The following is a 17,853-nucleotide window of genomic DNA, read 5'->3' on the forward strand; positions in this document are numbered from 1 at the left end:
AAAGTTCCATCCAACATTTTGAGTTACCATCAGGTGGGCTGTTCAGAGTATCTGGTCTTTCACAGATGGAAATGGAAGTCCTGGTCTGGTTCATAAAGTTACTGAAGGGCAATGATGATGAATGAAGCAGAGGCAGGGAACAGACACTGCTCTGCTTTGTCGAGTAATTTGAAAGCGGGGAGTAGAAAGCTTAGATAGGTTGTGGTTTTGACTGTTGAAGGGCAGGGGCCTTTAACGGGAGATGCATAAGCTGCTTCTAAGAGAGCCAAGATGGAGGTTACTTCTTTCCCAATAAGAGAAGTCCAGAGAGGGCAGTCAAGAGCTGGGTTACAGTGGCATCAAAAATATCATCCTCACTGCTCTGGCTCTGTAAGCACACCCTACAGCCCAAGTAGGCTGCAATCACATCTACAATGTCTGTCCTTCTTAAGAAGCTTGCCCAGAACTCCCAGCCAGCTTCTGCCCACCTCCCTCTGGCAACCCACAGCTCCAAGGGAGGCTGGGAGTTTAATCCTTAGCTGGTCCCACTCCTGCTCGAGCAGAGCTGGAGAATCCTGGCCCTTGTCAGGCAACTAGCAGTCCCTGACACCGGACCCAAACACTTACTGCCTGAGTCCCCACATCAAGGGAGAGACTGAGATAGACGATGATTTACTAGAACAAAGTCCTAAAGAATGTGGAGGAGAATGGGGTCAAAAGTATAGAGGTACGGCTTAGCCATGGAGAGCAGACCCATCTTGACTGGACACTGAACACAGAGAAGACGAGGCTACTGCAGGGATGGATGGTGAGACTGGCCCCAGGGAACTCCTGGTAGCACATGAGTGACAGTTCCCCTGTGGACTCACCGAGCGGGGGCAGTCTGCAGAGGGCGGAACGCCCGGACCATTGGCTGTGTGAATGTAAACATCAAGAACACCTGTCGAAAAGGTTGTGTTTATTTATGAGGAACAACTGGTTTCCATTAACAGGACAAAACCACTTCCATAGGAACATGCTTCTAAAGCAGGCGACACAGGGGACTTCCCTGGTGGTGCAGTGGTTAAGAATCCACCTGCCAATGCAAGGGACACGGGTTCGAGCCCTGGTCCGGGAAGATCCCACATGCCACGGAGCAACAAAGCCCGTGCGCCACAACTACTGAGCCTGTGCTCTAGAGCCCGCGCGCTGCAACAAGAGAAGCCACCACATTGAGAAGCCCGCGCACCGCAACGAAGAGTAGCCCCCGCTCGCCGCAACTAGAGAAAGACCATGTGCAGCAACGAAGACCAAAGAAAGCCAAAAATATATAAATTAATTTAAAAAAAAAAGTAGGCGACACAGTCAAAACACATTTGGCCTGTCACACTTGAAAAGCATTTTGGCAAAATCTGGGCTTGTTATATAAGAAAACAGAATTTAAAGCTGGAAGTAATAAATGACGAAAAACTGAGGCATTAGTGACAGAGGACCCCCTTCTAAGCAGCCCTTTCGCATCTCTCATAAAGCGTCTTTTGCATCCAGGACGACTTCCCTGAGGCACTTCGGGAAGAAGATGCCCCAGGAAGCCGTTCTGTCTGCAACCTCAGCACAAGAGGATGTAAATTCAGGTTTGCAATGAGGTAGGTGTATACAACCTAACCGTATCCTTTTTCTCCTCCACAAAATAAGGAAAATAAAGAGAATCAACTGCATTTGATTATAATCAGCCCTCTGTATCTGCAGGTTCCGCATCTGCGGATTCAACCACCCATGGACTGAAAATGCTCTGAGGATTGGAGAGCGAGCTGCGAGGGACCTGAACATCCGAGGATATGCCACGGGGCTCCTGGAACCAACACCCACCGATGCTGAGGGGCAAGAGTCTTATTCCATTTCACGTCTCCCAATTACTTACCATCACAACTTCCTGGAACCATTTCTCACCAGTCACTAGAAAGGGTTTCCTAGCACCTGCTCAATACCCTTCCCCATACACCTTTCCTGCCAACACCAGGAGACAGAATCTCAGGATCTTTCTTGCCGGTTTTCCCTGGTCGCTGTGTGTTTCTGCTGTGGAATGAGACAAACTCAATGCTTAAGAGCCAAACTGTATCACCTCTACCACATCACAAATGCTCCAAATGAAACAGAAAGAAGTTAATGGTAAGTAACACAGCGAAGTCTCCCAGAATTAACCAACCCGCAGAAGTCTGCACCACAGGTTCGAAATCACGATACTAATTCTAGGACAGACATGCTGCTCTCTCCCCCTTTTTAAATCAAGTTCAGTCAGAACAAATGAACAGCTTCCTGGGGCCTGGGAGCCATGTGGCCAGACAGGGCTCATGAACCAAGTCCACGGACACCTGAGCTTTTGAGCGCAAACCAAGTGCCCGAGTCTGGCATGGAGGCAAGATTTCACAGCACAGATCGAAGTGGCACAGCGTGTATGTTGAGAATCGCCCCCTGTACGGGCTCCGCAGTGGAGTGAAGTCCGCTGCCCTGTCACGGTGGACACAGCCCCCGGCCACAGTCAGGCACAGTTCCCTCCCCCGGGAGCTGTGTGCACCGCAGCTCCCGGGCCAATGCTGCGGCCACGCTTGCACCTCCGCACTGCACTCTGACGGCAGCTGGCAACAGAAAATCTAACCCATGGGACCAGCAGGCGAGTGACAGAACCGACCACGCTTATGTCAACCCTGCAACTAAAATTTCATGAGAAACCCTTCAAGGAAGACTGTGACACAGAGTATGTTTTCATCAGCAGTGCTGGCTCTCATGTGTAGAAATACAAAGTCACTACCACAGATCATTCTGACAGATCAAATGGGTCACAGCTGCTTGTTATTTTCCAAATTACGGCAAAAATAAACGACAATAATCTGAAGGAACTTTGTGCCTCTCTGATTCATACTTCTAAGATTCAAACCAGCACTGAGTACTACATCACTCAACACAAGCATTAGGGAATAATAGTTCCCCTAATTATTCTGTTAATGTCAATTTGACAAGAAGTGGTAAATGCTAAGAGCATTCTGGTTCAGAAAACATCTTGCTATATTTTTTACTGACTGACTGAGATACACGTTACCTATTTATGTGTGTGCTTATATCTATTACCAAAAAAGAATTTAAGGTGACCTTTTACAGTAACTGAGGCTGACATCTCAATAGCCTGAGACAAAAAATTATTTTAACCAGAAAAAATATTTTACCCCCAATGGCAGTAAATTGGAATCTTTTAGTTACTGCTTTGATAAGGCAGTATTTGTTTCCCAAAAATTATTGCCTATTTCTTCTAAATAGGATAAATACTAAGACTTCTTCCTAGCAATTATGCCTTTATTTTATTTGAGTTAATAATCCTGTTGCTACCTCTATAAAATAAAAACAATAATATAAATGCAAAGCTTACCTTGCCATTTTCCACTGTATAATTTACTCACATTATTAAAAAAAAAAAAACCCCTCCATATTTCTTCTTTTATAGTTTTATGTGAACAAATAGTGAACAGCTTTACAGCTTACCTAAAATACAAGTGAGGAAAACATAGACACCTGCCATACTAATATCTGGCTTTTATTTTTTCCTTAAGGAAATATTATTAATTTAAAAAGAGAGTTCCAAGAAATTTAAAAGGATTCCCAGCAATGATTATTTCTGAGATCTATGAGATTTGAAACACAATTATAAAAGGCTAAAACCAAAGTATACATTCCTACTTGTTCCTTTTAAAAAAAAATTCAGATGATGTGTCACATCAAGAAAGCTCATCAGGTTACCAGGGCCGCAGCCTTAGTCATCCTCAGAATCACTGCCCCTCCTGGCAGGGACGGGGCACAGCACGGACGAAAGCAGCACATCTGCTATGGGTTTCCTAGGGTTTTCCTCCAGGCTTGTCTTGATTGCTCCAGACTCAGACAATTTCCACTCCAACTCTACATGATAAAGAAAAAGCAAATCGCCTAAGACACAGTCTGCATGGGGCCCTCAAGCCACAGTGTCTTTCTAAGCAGAAACTACGATCATCAACATTTGATGACAATTTAATTTGAGGGCCATATTTATAAGGTGCCTGGAAGAAAGGAAAAAAATCAGACACTTAAGAAGGAAAAAAACACCTGCAAACACTTTTTCAGAAGATGAGATCAAATGAGATATTACATACATTTGAACCTCTATGACAACTAAAATAAAAAAGAGACTAAATCTACCTTCTAACAGCTAGTTTCTCCGCTTGCACAATTTCCCAGGAAAGAAATCAGCATGAAACATGTAAAGGAAATACTTTTCACAGCCCTGCTGGCACTCTAATCATTAAATCTAAATTTAGTTAACAAAAGGAAATTCTTAAACCTCATGTCCAATATCTCAACCTATTAGAGTCAAAGGCTCAATGTATGATGACATCCTAGGTCTGATACATTTGTTCCAAGTAATAATTTTTAAAAGTACCGGAAAATAAAGAATCAGTGACTAAAGGCTCAGCTCCTATATTTTATGCTCTTGTAATCAGTGAGACCTTGTGAAGCACAATCAAGTGATGTATTTTTCCACTGCAGAAAAGACCCCAGGCAGGACTGAGGGACAGCTGAGAGATTCTACTACAAATAGCCTGGTTAAAGTGATGCTCTACCAATTAGAAACTTCTGTTAAAATCTGAACACCAATTTTACTGAAGTCGTGTTAATTCAAAGTGCTCCACCAGTATTTTCAGCTCTAGGTACCTTGGTTCAGTGTGATAAAAATTCAACAAATTTCTTTAAAATGATTTTTTTTTAAGATTTCTGATTCTTAAAAATATATTTAAATTCACACATATGTATAAATGAATGTATTTAATGTTACTGTTCATTTATATGCAGTAATCATTATCTTATAAGTTCACTAATCCTCAAATGAAACTTTTCCTAGAAATAAAAACTATAATTATTATTGTATACCTATCTCTCTTCCCTCATGGTATGTGCAAAAAGACCAAAATAAGAAGCAAACCCATATTTAGTTTGAAACGCCATATGCCTCTGAACACGGGAATAATGCATAACTGATGTAACATATATGTGTGTTTATGTATGTATGTATATGTTTATACTTTTCCCAATTGAATATCTTACATAAAGAGTTACATAAAGTAGAATATAAAGTCATATTTTAACACACTTTTTTAAAGACTACTAACTAAAGCACAGCTGGACACATTATTTCACTAAAGAGATAACGAATCTGACTTATCAAGAAACGTGCAGGCCTCAGCTTCTCTCTCTCATGTTATGTGTGCATGTGTATTTTAACACCTCCTGTGTAACAGGTAGAAAAAAAAACACATATCCTTCAGGAGTTAAGAGGGAGAATAAACTTTTAATTTAAAAGCTACTATTTAACTGAGAAAAAATTTCTATAGATTTATATATATGTACATTTGTACATATGTAGATACATATAAGCATGTGTCACTAATAACGTTCATGTGAATTAAACAAGAAATGAATGATGTGATCTTGAGCTACCAGTAAAAACGAACATATTCAACTGTAGGGACAAATAAAACACATCAGACATTAATATTAAATATTTTAAAGTCCATTGTGCCCCCTTTTAACTGAGAATTACTAGAGTCCAGTTGTAACTGCCCCCAATGACTTGTCTAAGATGACAGATTCAACGTGCTTCTTCCCTTTTTACAATCACTCGCATGGGGGCAAAGGTGAATCTGATAAGTCATCCTAATGTGTGTCTAGGAAACAGGCACCCTCGCCAACAGAAGCATCTCCTCCCCATCTCCCATGTGCACCTCAAAGAGGCCCTTACCATCCATTGTCAGGTTCATGCCACCAAACACCAGAGGTCCAATAAATTGAGCCTTGATATCACCTTCAAGGTATACAAATATTGTGGGCAGATTCCTATCAGGATAGTTGGGTATGCAGGTGGTTGAAATGGCTTTGATAAATTTGACATCAGGAAATTTCCTGGCAAGTCCACTAAAGTGCTGATTTATCAGGGCACAGAGGGGAATCCTATAAAAACAGAAACAGAAGCCAACTGTGATTCTGCATTTGTACATAATAAATCTCAACTACCCTTCTGCCCTACATAAAACCTCATAATGACTTCACAAGTGATTCTGCTACTCCAGCCAAGATGAAATAACATTTAGAAAAAACTTTCTAACATGTTTAGGCAAAGGGAGGAACTCAAAATCCAAAGCCCAACTTAATTTGACTGAAGAATAAGTTAGAAACACAGCTCCAATGTAAAAGATAACTGTCTTGCTCTTCTATAGGCGAGAGCATTCAAGGCTTAAAATGTGTGATTCAGAAAGCATTTCCTGCTTGAAAGAAACGCCCTACACAAGCATTAGACTCCACAGGATGGGACTAAAATTGGAGGTGAGAAGCGCCAGGGGTCCACTGCCTCACTCGCCATGAACAATTCTCACAAAGGTCACCCTCGCCATCGACGAGAGTGGTTCATTACATGGAATTGTAAAATGCCCGAGCTTCTCCAGAGGGACAAGTGACTGATGAATTCATTTACAATTAAAAAAAAAAAAAAGAGTCTCCTCTGCTACACTGTAACAAAGGCATTCCTATTAGTCACATATTAATTTGAAAGTCTTAAGACAAAAATTAGGCTATAAGGTTTGGGCATATCAGCAACAAAAACACTAGTTAAAAAAACAAAAAACAAAAAAACCTCCTGGGTGGATTAAGCCTGAGATGTTCAAGATATAAATCCAAATTAACTTTTTAAAGACAGTCATGAGGGGCTTCCCTGGTGGCGCAGTGGTTGAGAATCTGCCTGCTAATGCAGGAGACACGGGTTCGAGCCCTGGTCTGGGAAGATCCCACATGCCACGGAGCAGCTGGGCCCGTGAGCCACAGCTGCTGAGCCTGCGCGTCTGGAGCCTGTGCCCCGCAACGGGAGGGGCCGCGATAGTGAAAGGCCCGCGCACCGCGATGAAGAGCGGTCCCCGCACCGCGATGAAGAGTGGCCCCCACTTGCCGCAACTAGAGAAAGCCCTCGCACGAACCGAAGACCCAGCACAGCCAAAAATAAATAAATAAATAAATAAATAAATAAAATTAAAAAAAAAAAAAAAAAAAAAAAAAAAAAAAGACAGTCATGAGATCAGCTCACCCTTGTCTGTAAAGGTGCAAGATGACCCACAAGCCCTCACTGGCTTTGGTAACTTCTTGAACATAATCCTTTCCTGAGATTTCCAAAACTTCTCCAAATTTATTCTTCAGTTGGGTTGCTTTCCACTCGGCCAGTCTTTGCTGCCTGCACAACAGAAGGAAGAGAGAGACACCTTACAAACACACACACACACACACCACCCCTTTCACAAGCAACCTTTGTAAAGGTCCAGGTTTATTTATTGATTTGCCGGATTTATTAATGTTTCAAAGGACACACATTTTAGTGCCACACAAAAAAGCCAAGCAGTCCCTCGGGGTGGCACTAACCTGTACATTGCAACTGCACGTTCGTCTTCCTCGTTAAATTCGTCTTCATTATCCTCCAGTTCTTCCAAAGTCATGTCCTCATAAGTTTTCACTGAATGTCATTAAGGTGGCAAGAAACCAGAAATGTAAAAGATGAACAAACACACATTTTGGTTTTCTTCCCTTCACCCTTCTCCTAAAGGAGTGCATGCAATGCCAAAAGATCCCCAGCCCACCAAAACCCAAATAAAAAGTACTTAAGGTGTTACACTAGTAAATAAGAAGGGGAGGGTGTTTTTAAAAGACAGCTGCCGGCCTGGCTCTCTTACCTCCACACAATAAGGATACAAACGGGAAGTTTCGCAAGTTTATAAAAGAGGAGAGTTGTATTTGCCTGAGCTAACCTAGCCGGATCTTCAAGCACAGATATTTACGGACAGGTGCATAACAGTTCTCATGCCTCTGAGGAGATGGGAGGATACCCACTGAGGTCCCCCCCAGCACACCCTTCCTAGAGTGAAAGGGCTATCCCCTGGTCTTCTCTTGTGAGTGCTAGGCAGCTCTACCTTTTCTTCTAATCAACTGCTATAAACTCTGTATTTTGTTTTTATTGCCATAAACACCCTTGTTCCTGGACATCACATCAGGCTTTTGTCCCCAGACCCCCACCCCATCACTACCCGAAACTGCTCTTATCAAGGTCAATAACGACCTCTGTCTTCTCAACGGATGCGCACATCTGACCCAACCCATCACCAGCTCCTCCCCAAAAGCCCATCTTCCTGTGGCCCCCTCTCCTCCTCCCTCTATGCTGCCCCTCCCTTAGGCCCTTTGCTGACTGACTCCTTTTCTTCCTTATCGATACCCACTCCCTTGGCTGACCGCATCTCACAGCTTTAAGTACTAGCAACATGCTGACAACTCCCGAAGTTGTGCCTCCTGCCCGTATTTCTCTGGTTTGGGACAGCATCCCCAACATCCCCAACTGCTCCCTTACCATCTCTATTCGTCTAACAAAAATCTCAAAGTGACCAAGTCCCAAACAGAGCTCCTCATCTCACCTCCAAACCTGCTCTTCCCCGAGCCTTCCTCATCTCAGTTGGTGGTAACTCCGTCCTTCCGGCCGCTCAAGCCCAGAGCCCTGCAGTCACCCTTGACTTACCTTCCCTCACAACCCTCATAGGATCCATAAGCAAATCCTGTCGGTCCTACCTTCACAATACATCCAGATCTGACCACTTCCACCCACCGCGCTGCTCCAAGCCAATGGTACCACTTGCCAATGGTACCACTGCAGCCTTTTCCAGACTGGTCTCCCCACTTCCTGCCTTGCCTCCCCACAGTCTGCACTCAGTAAGGCAACAACAGGACGGTGCTGTCAACACAGAGGACACGTCACTCCTCTGTTCAAACCTCCAGTGACATCCACCTCATTTGGCAGCAAAGCCAAGGTCCACACTAGAAGCTACAAGGTCCTAAATGGTCCGAGCCCTAGTTGCCTCTTTGAACCTCCTACTACTGTCTCCCAGCCCTGCTGGCTTCCTGGCGGATTCTCCAACATGCTTTCCACTTCTCACTCACCTCCCTCAGGTCTACTCAACTGCCAGGGGGGCCCTCTCTGACCCTTTCTGCAATTATACCCACCCCTCCTCCGGCCCCTTCCTGCCTTTTCTTCCTACATTTCACTCACGTATCGTTTACTGTCTGTCTCTCCCGCTAGAATGTAAGCTCCAAGAGGACAGGGGGTTTTGTCCGACCCGTGCACAGCTAAAGCCCCACTGCCTAGAACAACACCCAGCACACAGCAATCCTTCAGTAAACATTTGCAGGATAAACGCTTTGCAATAAATCCTTCTCTAAATTAGCTCTAACATGTCAACAGGGGACAAAAGGCCTAGCCCCTGTGGTCAATCCTGTGGTCAATGGTTCGCAAACTTTGGTGTAAATCAGAAACTCTTTGAAGCACTAGTTTAATATGCAGAGCCCTGGGCCTTACCCCCAGAGATTCTGTTTCAGTAGGGTCTGTGTGTTGTTGTATTTGGTTTTGTTTTTTTGGGGGGGACAAGCACCCCAAGGGATTCCGATTCAGGTGATACAGCTACATGTGAGAAAGCCCCTCTCCTAGACCCTGTACACTGCAAGCATCTTATGCTTCCCCAAATCAAGCTATTTTAATATTCGTAATCAAACCACAAAGATAAAGTATACCCTCACGAGAATACAAACACTAAAAACTTTTGTGCAGATTTCCATGACAGTATCCAAAGTGAATCACAGACCAGGAAAGTCAAGACTTGGAAATACTTTCCTCGGGGTTATCACGTGCTCATCCGATACAGACGAGGAACTGTGGAAACGGAGGGGGAGCCTCTGAAGTCCCCCTAATTCTATGGCCCAGCAAGCTGAAGCCCGAGATGCCCTGTGACCCGCCTGAGATCCCAGAGGCAGCGTCCAGCTCAGCACCCCAATCCCTGGCTCCCAACTCTTGCTCAGAGGATCCTTCTACCAAAGCAGTGAGAGGCTGGGCAAGTTGTCTCCTAGGCAGACAGACACGCAATAAACAGTATCAGCAAGCTCACCAATGGACGGCTGAAGGACCCGCTGCTCCTCCTCTTCTGCCTGCTTCTCCAGATCCTTCAAACTCTCCTTCGAGGGCAAGATGCCCTTTTTGCGTAAGATGTCATTCCACTCGGTGTCTGCGTTGGGGTCCTAGAGCAGGTGGACCAAGGACACCATGAGTGCCAAGTCCACCGTGGAGGGTACCATGGGTAAGGAGGGGTCAAATGGGAAAGCGGTGGGAAGGGGAAGTCACACCAAATTATTCTGTGGCCTATTTCTGAGAAAGCGTCAAAAGACCCACAACCCCTGTTCCAATCTTCCTGTCTTGGGGTAAAAGTCAGGCTATGATGTGCAGGTCGGCATCAGTGCTGACAGCAAGGCTCTGACCTGGCTTCTGGTATTTTCATTAATGACTTGGAGTGATTCACTCAGCAGATATTTATTAAGTACCTACTATATGTAAATTATTGTACTAGATGGTAGGGAACCGTGGTGAATGCCAAAGTCATCTATTTTACAGGTGAGAGGAAGAGACAGGCAAGGAATAATTAAATATACAAAGAGAGATTACAAATTATGGCAAATGCAATGACCAACAGGCTGCTGAGCTAGACAGTTCCAGGGGGCCTGCATTCCACAGGACGGCCAAGGACGTTCTTTCAGAAGAGGTGACGTTTAACCATGACTGGAGGGTGAGACGAAACCACAAAGAGGAGTGAAAACTTAGGAAATGACTTTCCAGGCAGAGGGACCGGCCTGTGCAAAGGGCCTGAGTGCAGAGATCAAGCATCCTAAAGTCCTGAGTGGCTGCAAGAAAATCAGAGGGAAAAGAAAACTCTCTAACGGCCAAACCTGAGAGGAAGCGCTGAGACCCCGTGGAAGAGCTCACAGCGGCTGACGCTTATTGAGTCCTAGGCGCTGGGACCCTGCGAAGCCCTTCACCTGTATCTACCTAGTGAATCCTCACAAGCCTGGGACAGCCACAGCGCCAGGCTGGAACAGGTCAAATTTACCAGGCTCAAATGTCAGAAGGATAAACGTCGAAGTGGGCTCTTGGCTCCAGAACCCAGCTGCCCGAACCCTGGAGTGGCACCGCTTGGCAGGAACACTGCCAACGGACCTGGTCTGGAAGATGAAACCGGGGAGCTGTGCAAAGGGCACTGGGAAAACCAGGCTCCAGCCCCAGCTCCTCGCCCCAGTCTTGCTGAAATATGTCGAAAGAAAAACTAACAGCATCCTTTCCACAGGGTGGTCAGGAAGGAGGTGACGTTTTTAAGCCGGGACCTGAAGGACAGAGAATGCGAAGGAGGCCGGGTCAGCCCTGAGTTTCCTCTTCACCAGACGCACTGGATTTGGAGATGATCATCCTCTGCAGCCCCCAACCAAACCCACACTAACTCCATTTCCCTTCTGCCACTGAATCAGAGATGAGTCCCTCGGGATTCCTGACCACAGCGAGATCTGGGGGGCAGCAGAGTGACCTCTGGAGAAGGCTCCTTCAACAGTGACCAAACTGAGCTGTCAGAGATTTTCTCATAAAAGCATCCATTTCCACGGTGTCCTTTTTTTCCCACTTTTCCGTGGGTTTTAGTCAAATTCCATTAGCAAATTCCTGATACAATGAAAGAACAAAACTGGGGGATGTGGTTTTATCCATTTCAAGATGGAAAGTAACCGGGCGGCGGGACCCTCGGGCTGAGCTCTGGAAGCCAGGGAGTCCAGAAGGGGGCGCACCTCAACCTCAACACCAACGTTGGCGGGGGCGGGTGTAATAACCCCTCACCCTGCTCTACGTGGAGTCAGAACACGGGTTATGTTATGGGACACCCCGCCCGCCGCAGGCGGGACCCTCCACTCGTGCAAGCCTCAGCTTCCATCCGCGAAGGGGTCCACAACGCACCTGCTCAGGTGCTCGCTAAGAGAGGTAACAAGTAGGAAGTAACTGTCAGGTGAGACCCGGAGAGGCCTTCGCAGGCCGCACGGGAGACGAGCTCAAGGAGAGGCAGCCCCCAGGGCTGAGATTCCGGAGTGGGACACACGGGGTGGGGACGCCCAGCCCGCGGACCCGCGGGACCACGCCCACCCGTCCGCACCGCGCCTGCGCCGGCCTCGCCTCGCGTGGCCTCCCCGTGCCTGCGGGGCCCGGCGCTTCCCACAGGTCCGGCAAGGACAGCCCGCCGCCGGCGCGGACCCAGCGGGGCAAACGAGCGGCCGCAGCCTCCAGACGTCGCGCCCCCCGGCTTGCTTACCTGCATTTTCTCACAACTCCCTCGAGCCCGGCCGGCGACGGCCTACCCGCCCCTCAGCTCTCTTCCGCGCACGCGCGCAGCCGCCGCCCCGCTTCTTCTCCCAGCCCGGCCTTCGCCCCGCCCCCAGGGAGCGAGCTGGGCGGAGCCAGCGGGAAGCGAACTCTCCTCTGAGCCTGCGCCCGCTTCTCAAGAGACTGGCGCGGAAGCTGTGCGCGTGCGCGAGGCAGGACGCGCCTACAAGTGTGACTCTGAGCCAATCCCCGGGCGCTACCTTATTAGGGCAGGTCTTCGGCCTCGGAGCCCTGGGGTGGAGGGGCCGACTGCAGTCGGCCCGAAGGTGTCTGAAGTCTCTGCCCAAGAAGTCAGAGATAGAAACGCGTTTCAGTGATTCAGTGTTACAACTAAGAACGATGCAGGGTTACCTAAAACAGAAAGGTGAAAGTCTCTTCACCTGGTTGAGCCTCAGGCGTTTCATATTTGCAGAAGTGCTTAGCCCTTTGCGGGGCACACTGGAGGTACCGAGTAGAACTCAGCAAACTGAATTTAAGGTACAGGGGCTGGGTCCCAGGCTTCTGTGTATGCAGCACTCGGAATTTGAGTTAAGAAAGCAGTACTCCTCCCTGCACATCTGAGCTAGGTGGCCGCCTCCTGGCAGCTTAAGCAGACACAATAACACAGACCCACACATCTGTAGGGTAGGCTAGGACTCTCAACTTCGGCTACATTAGAACCACCTGGGAGCCTTCCAAAACTGCAGCTACCCTGGGACTCCATCCCAAATTAAATCTCTAGCAATGGGACCTGGAACTGATTATTTTCTTAAAGATCCTCAGGTGTTGCTAATATACACAACCATTGATACAAAGTGAATCAAATGACTCCCTGAAGGCAAGGAGCTTTGATTTAATCATTTATAAGGATTCTTAAGATTACCTAACTCCTTTCCACAGAATTATAGGTCACTTAAGACATTTGGTTATTCACTTATTTGGCAGCACACTGTGAATGAATTTTCCTTGTTTCACCAGAAAAGTCAGGACCCAGGCTTGTTTGGAGTGGGTTCGGCCCAATGTTAAGCTTAGTGTCCTCCACAGCACTAGAGTGGGTGCTGTTTTACCCTTTTCTCTTTCCAAGCCTTGTTACTTCCGGAGGCGGACACTCACCTCCACCCCGTGATCCCTCTCTCCAGAGGAGATTAACAAGCCAAAGGCTCAAACTCTACTGCCTTCTCTATCAGAGAAAGGTGCCTCTCCCACTTTGGTCAAAGACTCTATCCTCCCGTGCTCCAGACTGCCGTCCCTCCCACCTCCCCAGAAACTTCTGTCCATCATTCCATCACTCTTAGCTCTGGAGAAAATAATTAGGGCTCAGGAGAAAAAATTGGAACTGTAAGAATGGAAAAAGAAAAGAATTGGAAAAAAAGATTTCTATTTGTGGGTGATATGATATGATAGCGTACTTGGAAAACCCTGGTAGTATCAAGTCTTAAATTCATACTAACAATCTGAGAATTCGGTAGAGGAGCAGGATAGTAAATTAACACACAAAAATAGCCTTAGTCTGTATTTATAATAACAAACTAGAAGATAAAATGGACCCTAATTACAATAACACCTGAAAAGAAAAAATAAGCAGCTAGGAATAAACTCAAGAAGTACACAAAAACCAACATGAGAAAATTACAAAACATTCCTGAAGATAACAAAAGTAGACTTGAATGAACGGAAAGAAATCCCTCATTTCTGGGTGGAATGACTCAACATAACAGAGATGTCAATTTTCTCCAAGTCAATGTGTAAAATTTAACACTATCTCACTTTAAAAACCTAACAAATTACTTTCTGAGGCTAGACAGGTTGATTCTAAAGATTTTATGATAAAATAAACAACAAGAATGGCAGACTGAGGGGACAACTAGCCCAACCAGATATTAAAACTATGTGGTATTGATGCAGGAATAGACAAATAGATCAATGCAACAGCAAGTTCAGAACAAGTCTGGAAATAGAGCCAAGTGCATACAAACATTAGTGTTTGCTTTAGATGGCATCTCAAGTCTGCTGGGGTAAGGGGATGGGCTCTTTAATAAATGGTGTTGGGGCAATTGGATAGCCATTTGAAAATAGATAAAATTGGATATGTACTTCACAGTGTATATTAGATTAAAAATTAACAGCTAAAAGTACTAGATTAAAACATGGGATGGTTTCTTTATAACCTAAAAATGCAAAAAGCCTGTGATAACTATTACTCAAAATCCAGAAAATAAAATTTTAGAAAATGACAGATTTGACAGCACTATTTACATTAGTCAAGACATGGAAGCAACCTAAATGTCCATCGACAGAGGAATGGATAAAGAAGATGTGGGACATATATACAATGGAATACTACTCAGCCATAAAAAAGAATGAAATAATGCCATTTGCAGCAACATGGATGGACCTAGAGATCATCATACTAAGTGAAGCAAGTCAAACAGAGAAAGACAAATATCATATGATATCACTTATATGTGGAATATAAAAAAAAATGACACAAATGAACTTATTTACAAAACAGAAACAGACTCAAAGACTTTGAAAACAAACTTATGGTTACCAAAGAGGAAAGGTGGGGGGAGGGATAAATAAGGATTTTGGGATTAACATATACATACTACTATATATAACATAGATAATTAACAAGGACCTACTGTATAGCACAGGGAACTCTACTCCATAATCTATAGTAACCTATATGGGAAAGGAATCTGAAAAAGAATGGATATATGTATACGTATAACTGAATCACTGTACTGTACACCTGAAACTAATACAACATTGTAAATCAACTATAATATAAAATAAAAATTAAATTTTAAAAATTTGCATAAAAATAGTGAATACATACATGCCACCTTTGGTGTAAAATAAAAGGTTAAATAAGAATACATGTGTGTGTATATTCATATATGCTTAATTTTGCAAAAATACTCACAGAAGAAATCAGAAATTCATGAAGTGGTTAACTTGTTGTAGGATAAGGGGGCATGGAGATCAAGTGGTAGCAACAGAAAGTTCAGAGTGAGAATCCTCTGATAAACTTTTATTTAGGGGCAGATAAGTTTTGTGAGGCCTGAAACACATTTGATCTTGGAGTCTCTCTTTAAGGCACTTATATGTGGGATCTAAAAAAGCAAACAATAAAACTCACAGAAAAAGAAATAAGACTTGTAGGTATCAGAGGCGGAGGGTAGGGGGAGAAGGGAATGGATGAAGGTGGTCAAAAGATACAGACTTCTAGTTATCAGATAAATAAGTAGCAGGGATGTAATATACAACAATGAGGACTACAGCTGACATTGCTGTATGATCTATGGGAAAGTCTTTAAGAAAGTAAATCCTAGAGTTCTCATCACAGGGAGAAATTTTCTTTTTCCCTTTTTTCTTCTTTCTTTTCTTTTTATTGTATCTATATGAGATGATGGATGTTAGCTGGACCTATTGTGGTGATCATTTCACAATACATGCAAATCAAACCATCATGCTACACACCTTAAACTTATACAGTGATGTATGTAAATTATTTTTCAATAAAGCTGGAGAAAAACTATAAGGAAAAAGAAAAAAAAGAACGTAAGGGGTCCTGAGACCCCATTTGAGGGATTTTGAGAAATGTTGTTATAGAGATTAAATGATATGTCATCTTCTAGAATAATTTCTACACAGAATAGGCATTCAATAAATATTTTTTAAAATAACATTAGCTGTGATATGGTAAGAATAGTAATTTTACAATGCTGTATTTCCTGTCCTTATAATTTTTAAGTGATACAACGTAAGCACACAAGAAAGAGAAATAAAGTACAATTTCTGTGTTGAGTAGAGATCAGCCTATACAAATGTTATGATGACATTTGACCAAATTAAAAAATACAAAGTTCAAAAAATAACGGTACAAAATTATGAACATAAAAGTAGGCATGAAAGTGAACATTTATTTAGAATGGAAAAAGTAATAGTTACAAATTACCAATTTTCAAAAGCTGGCAAGTAACACAAACATCACAAAATTCAGAAAATGACATAATATTTATATTAATTAACTGTCTGGCATGTCTATGTGATATCATAGACTCATTTCTGGCTTGTATTCATCAAACCCTGTTTCTTCTAGAACTACCTAAATACTTCATTCCAAGGACAGAGGTTCATAGATTATATTCATATCACATTTTGTTCTCTGGCCCTTTAACCTCACGTCACATCATTGGGTGAGAGGCCAGTATCCCTGCCAGTCATTTCTCTCCTGGACGGCCAGCAATAACTGGGCATAGAGATAGCTGCAGGTACATAAATGTATACCAGCAAATATCCCCCCAATTCATTTTTCCCCAAGCCAGATTCCAAAAATATTCATAGCTGCTCTAGTACCATATGACAAAGAAGAGGTGGGGGGTTGTCTGTGTGACTGAAGGGAAGCTGCAGTAGAAAGCAAGTGAACTTAACTGACTATGGTTTAAATATCCTGCTTTGCAAACATTTACAAAAAGACATACACACAGCCACTATGGAAAACAGTATGGAGGTTCCTCAGAAAACTAAAAACAGAATTACCATATGATCCAGCAATCCCACTCCTGGGAATATACCTGGGCAAAACTATAATTCAAAAAGATACATGCACCCCTATGTTCATGGCAGCACTATTCACAACAGCTAAGACATGAAAGCAACCTAAATGTCCATCGACAGATGAATGGATAAAGAAGATGTGGTACATGTATACAATGGAATACTACTCAGCCATAAAAAAAAGAATGAAATAATGCCATTTGCAGCAACATGGATGCAGCTAGAGATTATCATACGAAGTGAAGTAAGTCAGACAGAGAAAGACAAATACCATATGATATCACTTATATGTGGAATCTAAAATATGACACAAATGAACCTATCTACAAAACAGAAACTGACTCATAGACATAGAGAACGGTCTTGTGGTTGCCAAGGGGGAGGGAGGAGGGAGAGTGATGGACTGGGAGTTTGGGGTTGGTAGATGCAAACTATTACATTTAGAATGGATAAACAACAAGGTCCTAATGTATAGCACAGGGAACTATATCCAATCCTGTGGGATAAACCATAATGGAAAAGAATAAAAAAAAGAATGTCTATATGTGTATAACTGAGTCACTTTGCTGTACAGCAGAGATTGGCCCAACATCGTAAATCAACTATACTTCAATAAAGAAAAAAGAAACATACATATGAACACATTGCTAGCACCCCTTCCAGTGCCTTGGAGAAGCCTGAACAAATGAGGAGCTCAAAATGTTTTTTTGTCACTTGGAATTTTGAAGTCATTCAGATTTAGACAGATCTCTGTCACATGCTACTCTTGTGCATCTATAAAAAGGAAAACATAACAGAAATAAATTTGTTAAGGCATTTCTAAGGAAATAACATATGACAGCTGTCGCCTGGTTGATGGAGATTGTAAGACTTTCCTAATTTCAGAGAAATGCGAAAAAGAAAAAAACTCAGTAACACATGGACAATCACCACCCTGCTTAAGAAATAGAACAATTCCCAATACTGGTGAAGCTCTGGGATGTACACCGCTCCCCTTTCCCCCCGGAAAGAACCTC

At 43.8% G+C, this 17,853-nt stretch overlaps 1 protein-coding gene across 2 annotated transcripts; it reads right to left on the reverse strand.

The window, feature by feature from the left end:
* Positions 1–494: 494 nt before the first annotated feature.
* Positions 495–12,367, reverse strand: PDCL3 (phosducin like 3). Of its 2 annotated transcripts, none has more exons than XM_007197292.3 (6): positions 12,222–12,367; positions 9,993–10,122; positions 7,435–7,525; positions 7,106–7,249; positions 5,774–5,982; positions 495–3,900 (listed from the first exon to the last, which is right to left on the reverse strand). In XM_007197292.3, the coding sequence occupies exons 1-6, from the start codon at positions 12,225–12,227 to the stop codon at positions 3,758–3,760; spliced, it is 723 nt and encodes a 240-aa protein (XP_007197354.1). In that variant the 5' UTR covers positions 12,228–12,367; the 3' UTR covers positions 495–3,757. The 2 variants fall into 2 exon arrangements, with proteins under 2 accessions (XP_007197354.1, XP_057414770.1); XM_057558787.1 differs by lacking the exon at positions 495–3,900 and adding an exon at positions 4,012–4,037.
* Positions 12,368–17,853: the final 5,486 nt, after the last annotated feature.

Source organism: Balaenoptera acutorostrata, chromosome 12 (assembly GCF_949987535.1).
Source record: "Balaenoptera acutorostrata chromosome 12, mBalAcu1.1, whole genome shotgun sequence".
NCBI lineage: Eukaryota > Metazoa > Chordata > Mammalia > Artiodactyla > Balaenopteridae > Balaenoptera > Balaenoptera acutorostrata.

Excerpts from the sequence above, each read along its gene's own strand:
- PDCL3 (XM_007197292.3), bottom strand. Across the intron at positions 7,526-9,992 it reads GGTCCTTCAGCCGTCCATTG|TGAAAACTTATGAGGACATG; the intron begins GTGAGCTTGCTG and ends AATGACATTCAG. Across the intron at positions 5,983-7,105 it reads TTGCACCTTTACAGACAAGG|GATTCCCCTCTGTGCCCTGA; the intron begins GTGAGCTGATCT and ends CTGTTTTTATAG.